The sequence below is a fragment of the Musca domestica genome, unplaced genomic scaffold, assembly GCF_030504385.1.
Source record: "Musca domestica strain aabys unplaced genomic scaffold, Musca_domestica.polishedcontigs.V.1.1 95, whole genome shotgun sequence".
NCBI classification, from domain to species: Eukaryota; Metazoa; Arthropoda; class Insecta; order Diptera; family Muscidae; genus Musca; species Musca domestica.
In genome coordinates, this window is record NW_026712445.1 from 1,206,879 (window position 1) to 1,217,296 (window position 10,418).

Consider the following 10,418-nt stretch of genomic DNA (forward strand, 5'->3'; position numbering starts at 1 on the left):
TATTGTAGGTATCAAAAGTATTTTGAGTCCCTGATAGCGAATCTTTGAAATAATTGTGTGGAATTGTGGATTTTTAAATAATTTGTTTTTTTAAAATATACTCTCAATGACTTTCGAGAAAATCTATCAAAGATATTTGAAGCTACAATAGATTTTTTCAGAATTTTATCACGGACTCCTACAACCAAGGATTTTTTTAATGATTTTATCAGGATTTTTTATCTGTTTTATTAAGAGTTTAAGATGTATTTTGAAACAATGAAAATTTTAAAAAAAAGTATAAGTCTTTTACAATGCTCGTGGTCTTAAAAATAAGTCTATTTCCAATATAAGCTCATATAAATTATAAACTATATATTTTAACCTTTCCAAATTTGGTTTTTATTTATTTATATTATAAATATCATAAAATAAATATACATATACATATATCTAGCAAAAAATATATTGTTAGTATCTATTCACTAATTGCACTCTAATCTCATATCATTCTAACCCTTTTCAAAATTAAAAAAAAAACAACAATTCCATTTTTTGTATAATTTTTCAATAGCGAAAATAGCAAAACGTTAAAAATGGAAAACATCAACAAAAAATAATAATAAAAGACAATATCAACAACAACAACACCAAGTGAAACAACAACAACACCAAGTGAAACAACAACAACAAATGCAATATATTTCGTTGATGTTGAACAAAAATTGGCCATGGCTAAAACTTGGATGCCGAGCTGCCTTCATGGCCAAACCACAGAAACAACAAATCAGTGTTAAGCCAAAATTGTGTCATGTGAATATCGGTTAAGATAAAAACACTCGCCACGCACACACACAAACGCATTCACTAACTCATACGCACCTAACTCGAATCCACCATTACAAGGGGATACACAAATAATATTAGTCACACACAAAACTCAAATGTATGTGAAAAGGTACGAGTACGAGAATGTGGACATGTTTACTCACTAAACCTGTACCAACAACGCATATTGCTGTTGTTGGAGATTTATTTTGAAACGAAAGATCACAAAAGTTGAAAAACCAAAAAAAAAAAAAAAAAAAAAACAAATAAACACGTTGAAATCCGAATGAGAACTACAGATGGCAAGGTTAAATTTATTTTGTTGCTACAGTTATTCATCGGAATTATCTGGGAAAATAAAAGGTACTGGGAAGTAAACAGGTTTGTTTTGAAAGGAAATAGAGAAGTTAATTCAGGAGAATAACGATATTTTCCTATGTGTTGTTCTAAATACCCAGAAAAATAAGCGGCATTTTAAGAAAATTTAGGGTGAATGTTGATATAACTTTACACTAAATCAACAAGGTATTGTACCTCAATTACTGGGAATATTATCACGGTCTTATTTTTGAAAAAATATTATTCCAGAACATAAAAAGTATCAACAAAAAAAATAATTCGATTGGATTGGAGTCAGACCATTTAGTCTGACTAGTAAAAAGTTTGCATATCGTATTATTTGTGTCAAATTTCCATAAATTTCGATAATGGGTTATATTAGACGACTACCTCCTGTGACGACGTGTTTTCACTTTGAAGCTGGGGTAGGTTCAGCGGGGGCCAGAGTCGTCACAAAAATTTATTTGTTAGGACATAAAGAGAGAGAGAGAGCGAAGCAAAAATATTTTCTTAAAACGTTATAAATTTATTTCCTTAAATAACACTAAACACTACACTAAACACAATAAAATCACGTTCAGAACGTTTTACGAAGAACACTAAATCACAAAGTTCAGTCGAAATGTTAATAAACGGGTAGCAGTGGTGGCAGCTTGGCACAGCGGCGGCCCGATGAATAGGCGAGCGACGAATAGAGTGGCGGCAGCTTGGCACAGCGGCGGCCCGATGAATAGGCGAGCGACGAATAGGGTGGCGGCGGCTTTGGCACAGCGGCGGCCCGATGAATAGGCGAGCGACGAATAGTAGTGGCGGCAGCTTGGCACAGCGGCGGCCCGATGAATAGGCGAGCGACGAATAGGGTGGCGGCGGCTTTGGCACAGCGGCGGCCCGATGAATAGGCGAGCGACGAATAGGGTGGCGGCGGCTTGGCACAGCGGCGGCCCGATGAATAGGCGAGCGACGAATAGGGTGGCGGCGGCTTTGGCACAGCGGCGGCCCGATGAATAGGCGAGCGGCGAATAGGGTGGCGGCGGCTTTGGCACAGCGGCGGCCCGATGAATACGTCAGCGGCGAGTAGTAGTGGCGGCAGCTTGGCACAGCGGCGGCCTGATGAATACGCGCACGACGAATCGGGTGGCGGCAGCTTTGGCACAGCAGCAGCCCGATGAGTACGTCAGTCGCCGTCAACGCAGCCCGAAGAATAGGGAGTATTGCTACAGCCCTCACTCGACCCTGCGTTCAGTCGCCGTCAACGCAGCCCGAAGAATAGGGAGTATTGCTACAACCCTCACTTGACCCTGCGTTCAGTCGCCGTCAACGCAGCCCGAAGAATAGGGAGTATTGCTACAACCCTCACTTGACCCTGCGTTCAGTCGCCGTCAACGCAGCCCGAAGAATAGGGAGTATTGCTACAACCCTCACTTGACCCTGCGTTCAGTCGCCGTCAACGCAGCCCGAAGAATAGGGAGTATTGCTACAACCCTCACTTGACCCTGCGTTCAGTCGCCGTCAACGCAGCCCGAAGAATAGGGAGTATTGCTACAACCCTCACTTGACCCTGCGTTCAGTCGCCGTCAACGCAGCCCGAAGAATAGGGAGTATTGCTACAACCCTCACTTGACCCTGCGTTCAGTCCAGTCCAGTCACCACAAATAGTCAAGGCTTATTGTTTGGCTTACTAAGACTCAATTCAACCGAGGTTGCGCGCCTTTTCTTCCTCCCAATCACACTTGACTTACCAGCCATCAACAGAAGACTGATCTCGATTGTGTGAAATGCGTCTCCTTTTATACCTTTTTGGCTGGACAACGATTGTTGTTTTCTCATGACAGCAGCTGATCCCAATCTGACAGTTTTGCGTAGTTCCGCCATTTGCCACCAGGGGTTCCAATGTTGTATTTTAAGTATACTTCTTTCTACTAGGGGACGTAAAAATGGTATTTAAAATAATAATGTACCCCAAAAACGAAAGCATGACTTTTGGGCGTTACATGGCATCTCTTCCTCCCTCTGATTTTTGATTCCTTGATTTGCTTTCTCTATTGCTATTGGGTTTCAATAGCCAGGAAGCCCTAGGGTGTTATGTAACCTTTTATTTCTCCGACATGGGCACTTTGGTTCGACTATATCTCGGTCGAATAGGAAGGTATGTTAGAGACCAATTGCAGAAGTTCGGAGAGATACCTTCACTACCCCGTCTGCTGATATTATTATGCGGTACTGCTTGCCATCTTGTTTAACAATTCGCTTCAGTTTGTGTCCCTTTTTCCAATTGTTTTTAAACTTCTCGATACGGATTTGTAGGTTTTCGGGATAATTTGGCAGTTCGAGAAATGTGTTATCGTTCACGGGATTGTCTGTCGAGGACGATGGCGTTGACTCAGTTGGGATTTCAGTGACTGGCAATTTGATTGTACTTGGTGTACTATTATTCTCCTTACTGGGTATAAACACTTCATCGATGGAAGGTTGACTGCTACACAATGTTGGCTGATGAGGTGTCATCGTTTGGCTTGTGGATGATGATGAAGACGACGAGGCTGATGAGGATGAGGATGACGATAAAGACGACGAGGCTGATGAGGATGAGGATGACGATCGGGAAGATATCGATGGTCTTTGAAGTATGGGCTTATATTAGGACACTGATTAGTTTGGGTATTGTCAATTTAATGTCTAAAAATAAAATAAGAAATTATAATGAAATGGCATCACATAAACGTAAGTGGAACTACAATCAACATTCTACTTCTATGTCTACAATTTAATTTTGTTCTTCATAAAAAGGCTTAATTTCACTTAAGTGCGCGACACGGGTGATGTTGTCTTTTCCTTGGACTACAACGATTACTGGAGATTGGAATTTTTGTACGACAAACGGCCCTCCGTATTTGGGCGCTAGTTTGGCGGCGAAATTTTCGACGGCCTTCGACTGAGGATGTAGACGAACTAGAACTTGCTCCCCAATCTTTGGTTTCCAAACTCGTCGTCTAAGGTTGTACTGTCTCCGCTGGTTTTGAGATGCTTTTGCCAAGTTTCGACGCACTATCTTAAATATTTCTTTCAACTCCTGGGCACGGTCTTCTGGTAAGACTATTCTAGCACCAGTTCCTGTTGTGAGCTGATCATATAATGCCTGGGGCAGTCGCGGTTCTCTTCCTTGTGTCAGGTATGCCGGCGAATATCCAGTGGATTCTGATGCACTAGTGTTTATGGCTAACATTATTTCGGGCAGCATATCGTCCCATGTATTATGTTGTTTCGAAACTTGTGCTATCATTGTTTTCACTGTCCGATTTGTCCTTTCAGTAGGGTTCTCTTGCGGGGTGTAAGGAGCCGTAAGTTGATGCTTTATACCCATTTCTGCTAGGAATTTTTCGAATTGGTTGCTAGTGAATTGGGTTCCGTTATCGGTTATCAATATTTTTGGAACCCCATATCTAGAAATAATTCTTTCTCTGCATGCCTTTATTAATCCCTCTGTCGTAGCCTTCCGCAATGGAACCAACTCCGTCCATTTTGAGAATCTATCCATAATAACGAGTAGCATTGAGTTACCGTGCTTAGATCGCGGTAGGGGTCCTACGAAGTCCGCACAAATAGTGGCCCATGGTTCCTCCGGGATTCTTATCAACATTTCCCCTGCTGGTTTCTGTTGGCTGACTTTATATTTTTGGCAACATTCGCACTGCTGGACATAACGTTTGATGTCCTGGAACATACCAGGCCAAAAATATCGGTTCGCCACCTTGTTGCTAGTCTTTCGCACTCCCAAATGACCTCCGGTGACACTGTCATGATTTTCTCTAAGGACCTGAATCCTTGATCCGGTGGGCACACACAGCTTCCATGGTGTGCAATCTTCATCGTTTATTTGCTTGGGAAAATGTCGATAAACATTTCCCTCAATGATTGTATAGTCTGGATACTTCTTCGGATTCTTGGTTATGGTTTCCTTCAACTTTTCTAGCCATGGGCACGGACTGGTGTCATATTTTACTGTGGCTAGGTCTAACGTTTCCAAAGGTGTTCTCGAAAGCGCATCCGCCACAACGTTCTGTTTTCCTCTACGGTATCTGATCAAAAAATTATATTGCTGTAGCTCGAGAGCCAACGTGCGAGTCGACCTGTAGGGCTTTCAATAGAATTTAACCATTTTAGGGCCAAATGATCGGTAATAACTATAAACTGGTAACCCTCTAAATAGGGTCTCATGTGTCTGATGCCCCACAGTATGGCTAGACATTCCTTTTCAGTCGCTGAGTAGTTCTTTTCAGCCTGTTTTAAATGTCTGCTGGCGTAGGCTATGACACGTTCCACGTTATCTAACTCCTGTGTTAGAACTGCTCCAAGGCCATAGTTGCTGGCATCAGTTTGCAATATGAACGTCTTTGTGAAATCCGGACAAGCCAGAACGGGGGCTTCAGTTAACTTTGCTTTTAGGTCTGAGAATGCTTCTTGTTGTTCGGGACCCCATTTCCAATGTTTTCCCTTTTTAAGAAGACTAGTCAATGGTTGTGAAATTGTTGCAAACTGTGGGACAAATCTTCGGTACCAAGATGCTACTCCAAGAAATCTTCGTACCTCCTTTACCGATGTTGGAGGTTTCATTTCCACTATTGCGGCAACTTTATCTGGATCCGTCTTTATTCCCTCGCTACTCACAACATGGCCTAAATACTTCGTTTCTTTTCTGAAAAATTCGCATTTCTCAATGTTTATTCTCAGGTTAGCTGCTCGCAATCTTCTGAACACTTCTCTCAAGTTCCGCAAGTGTTCCTCAAACGTTTTTCCAATGACGATGATATCGTCAAGGTATGCAAAAGCGTGGGGGTCCATTTCAGGCCCAATCACACTATCTAATGCCCGTTGGAAGGTTGCCGGTGCTGAATGCAAACCGAAAGGCATCACTTTCCACTGATATAGACCTTTACCAGCTACCGCAAAGGCCGTGTATTTTCTGCTCTCCTTCGCCATAGGTATTTGCCAATATCCGTCTTTAAGGTCCAGGCTACTCACGTATTTGGCATCCCGTAGTCGATTCAGTATTGTGTCGATGCGGGGTAAAGGGTAGGCATCTGGAACAGAACGTTTATTCAATTGGCGAAAATCCATACAAGTTCTCCAATTCCCATTTTTCTTTCTGACTAATGTGATGGGGAAACAGTATGGGCTTGTAGACGGCTCTATACATCCTCGTTCTTCGAGCTTTCTCACTTCGGCATTAATCACGGCTTGCATTGCAGGATTTCGCGGAGCATATCTTAATTTAATGGGTCGATCGTCGGTCATTACAATCTTATGTTCAGCTATTGACGATAGGCCATTTAATTGTTGGAACTTAGGGAGTTCCTGTGCCAGAAAATTTTCAACGATCTCACATTGCGTTTTACTCAATTCATCGTTTAAGAATTTAGGTCTGGGGGATACATTATTCGTAGCTGTCATGGTATCTATTACCTCTTTTGATGGGGTTTCCTCTCCTATAGCCACGGTACAATGCTCCGTTGATGTGGTTGGCTTACTTAATTTGACACTTATACCGGCGCAGTGAATGGTCGTGTGGAACTGTTTTAGAAATTCCAATCCCAATATGATGTTTTCCTTGAATTGCGGCATGATGAGAAATGTAACATCTGAGCTTTGGTTTCCAAATGTAACAGGTAACACTGTTGATCTTGTGATGTTCACCGTGGTGCCGTCTGCGAGGATAACATTTGCCTCATGCCGTGAATAAGTAAACCTTTTCTTGATTTTTTCGCAAATTCTCTTTTTATAAAACAGCTAGTGGCACCCGTGTCGACAGTTGCTTTAATAGCTTTCCCCTCTATTAAGACAGTTGCAGTAAGGCGATATTCTTCACATTGCAATGAGGTAATATTCTGGTTACTCTTCTTTGCCGGGGGTTCATCCTGCTGCGTTTCTGGATTGGATGAGCTTTCGTTTAGCACTTGGTCACCTTGATTGGTGCAATACAGGTTATTTCTAGAGTTGTCCGCACGTCGATTATAGTTTTGTTGATTTCGAGGCTGTTCTGACCGAGAATTATTTGGTATGCTTTCGAGTTCGTCTGCCAAAGAGATCAATTCCGAAAGTGTGGTAAAGTCTTTACGGCGAATGTACCATTGATAATCCGAATGCGCGTTTCTAAAAATTCGTTCCAATTTTTGTTCTTCGGTCATATTGGTGTGCTGCATAAGATGCTGTATAGAGAGTACATATTCCTTAAACGGCTCCTTATTACGCTGTATCCTTCTCCTAATTTCATCCTCCAATTTCTCAAAGTATCTCGGTGGCAAAAAGAATTTCAGAAAATCACTCTTAAATTCGTTCCAGGTAGTCCAGTGTCGGTTGTTGTTCCTTAGCCAGATTAAAGCTTTACCTCGTAACAACTCTGGCATTACTTTAATTATTTGATTCAATTCCACGATGTACATTTCAGCCATTTCTTCTACACGTTCTACGAATCCAATAGGGTCCATTCCATTTTCAAAAGTAACATTCCATTTTCGGATTTGGTCGAGAATTACGAGTAACGACGAATTATTGGATGGCTTGGGCGGAGAATCTTTTTGAAATCCATATTCGGGGTTTGTTGGCGACATCTTCTGTACTTTTTGATCGTTTGTTACCCCTGTGCTTGACTCTCCAGGTGGCCTTTCCGCGGAAATGTGGGGAAGGGCGTACTCTGTTTTTATTGGGGATAATACTATTGCTTCTGCTCCACACGGTGTTACGGTTATAAGGGGTTGTTTTGTGACGGCTCGCAATGTCGGCGATTTGGTCGGACTGGTACTTTCATGTTTGTTCTGCAACTCTATAAGCCGTCTGTATACATCGGCTTCATGGTCGTTGTGGAGAAATTTAGCCCATCTTTTTCGGAGATCGTCCACTTTTCCAACTGGATCAAGATTGAATTCAGTAAGATATGTTACCAAGTCTTCTTGCTTTAGCATATAGGCCCAGGAGACCTTCAACATTGTCTTTTCGTTTGACATTTTTTTTTTTTTTTTTTTTTTTTTTTTATTATTTTTACTTGTTTCAGTTTTTTTTTTTTTAACTGTTTTTTTTTTTTCACTGGGTTTTCATCTGTACTTGTCTAATTATTGTTCACTCATTTATTTATTCTTTCTCTCTTTTATAGTCCCTGCTCGGGCGCCATTGTGACGACGTGTTTTCACTTTGAAGCTGGGGTAGGTTCAGCGGGGGCCAGAGTCGTCACAAAAATTTATTTGTTAGGACATAAAGAGAGAGAGAGAGCGAAGCAAAAATATTTTCTTAAAACGTTATAAATTTATTTCCTTAAATAACACTAAACACTACACTAAACACAATAAAATCACGTTCAGAACGTTTTACGAAGAACACTAAATCACAAAGTTCAGTCGAAATGTTAATAAACGGGTAGCAGTGGTGGCAGCTTGGCACAGCGGCGGCCCGATGAATAGGCGAGCGACGAATAGAGTGGCGGCAGCTTGGCACAGCGGCGGCCCGATGAATAGGCGAGCGACGAATAGGGTGGCGGCGGCTTTGGCACAGCGGCGGCCCGATGAATAGGCGAGCGACGAATAGTAGTGGCGGCAGCTTGGCACAGCGGCGGCCCGATGAATAGGCGAGCGACGAATAGGGTGGCGGCGGCTTTGGCACAGCGGCGGCCCGATGAATAGGCGAGCGACGAATAGGGTGGCGGCGGCTTGGCACAGCGGCGGCCCGATGAATAGGCGAGCGACGAATAGGGTGGCGGCGGCTTTGGCACAGCGGCGGCCCGATGAATACGTCAGCGGCGAGTAGTAGTGGCGGCAGCTTGGCACAGCGGCGGCCTGATGAATACGCGCACGACGAATCGGGTGGCGGCAGCTTTGGCACAGCAGCAGCCCGATGAGTACGTCAGTCGCCGTCAACGCAGCCCGAAGAATAGGGAGTATTGCTACAGCCCTCACTCGACCCTGCGTTCAGTCGCCGTCAACGCAGCCCGAAGAATAGGGAGTATTGCTACAACCCTCACTTGACCCTGCGTTCAGTCGCCGTCAACGCAGCCCGAAGAATAGGGAGTATTGCTACAACCCTCACTTGACCCTGCGTTCAGTCGCCGTCAACGCAGCCCGAAGAATAGGGAGTATTGCTACAACCCTCACTTGACCCTGCGTTCAGTCGCCGTCAACGCAGCCCGAAGAATAGGGAGTATTGCTACAACCCTCACTTGACCCTGCGTTCAGTCGCCGTCAACGCAGCCCGAAGAATAGGGAGTATTGCTACAACCCTCACTTGACCCTGCGTTCAGTCGCCGTCAACGCAGCCCGAAGAATAGGGAGTATTGCTACAACCCTCACTTGACCCTGCGTTCAGTCCAGTCCAGTCACCACAAATAGTCAAGGCTTATTGTTTGGCTTACTAAGACTCAATTCAACCGAGGTTGCGCGCCTTTTCTTCCTCCCAATCACACTTGACTTACCAGCCATCAACAGAAGACTGATCTCGATTGTGTGAAATGCGTCTCCTTTTATACCTTTTTGGCTGGACAACGATTGTTGTTTTCTCATGACAGCAGCTGATCCCAATCTGACAGTTTTGCGTAGTTCCGCCATTTGCCACCAGGGGTTCCAATGTTGTATTTTAAGTATACTTCTTTCTACTAGGGGACGTAAAAATGGTATTTAAAATAATAATGTACCCCAAAAACGAAAGCATGACTTTTGGGCGTTACACTCCATCATACCAATAACAGAAACAAACAAAAAAAAAAAACAAGTAAAGAAACATTAAGTTCGGCCGGGCCGAACTTTTAATACCCTCCACCTTAGGGTAATGCAAAATGTAGCAAAAATCAACAAAATCCGGAATATCGGGAATATCGGGAGGTACCGCTATATAGGGCTATACAAAAACGTGGACCTATACATACAATGTTTCGCCAACGGAGGTAGAACCTATTATGACAAACTAATTCCAATTTTTAGACAAACCCATGAAAAAATCTGACAAAAATCATCCAAATGCCGAATATCGGGAGGTACCATTATATGGGGGCTACACCAAAACGTGGACCTATACATGCAATGTTTCGTCACCGGAGCTAGAACCCACAATGACCAACAAATACCAATTTTTAGACAAATCCATGAAAAAATGCGGCAAAAATCATCAAAATACCGAATATCGGGAAATACCGTTATATGGGGACTATACCAAAACGAGGACCGATATATGTAGTTTTTAATACCAACCATCCTAGACACAATACAAATTATTCTGCTAAATTTTTCCACTCTACG

The 10,418-nt window shown here is 43.0% G+C and overlaps 1 protein-coding gene across 1 annotated transcript; it reads right to left on the reverse strand.

Annotated features, from left to right (window-relative positions):
* Window positions 1-1,651: 1,651 nt before the first annotated feature.
* Window positions 1,652-9,844, reverse strand: LOC131807061 (uncharacterized). Its single transcript, XM_059132086.1, has 2 exons — window positions 6,607-9,844; window positions 1,652-3,822 (listed from the first exon to the last, which is right to left on the reverse strand). The coding sequence occupies exon 1, from the start codon at window positions 8,142-8,144 to the stop codon at window positions 6,834-6,836; it is 1,311 nt and encodes a 436-aa protein (XP_058988069.1). The 5' UTR covers window positions 8,145-9,844; the 3' UTR covers window positions 1,652-3,822; window positions 6,607-6,833.
* Window positions 9,845-10,418: the final 574 nt, after the last annotated feature.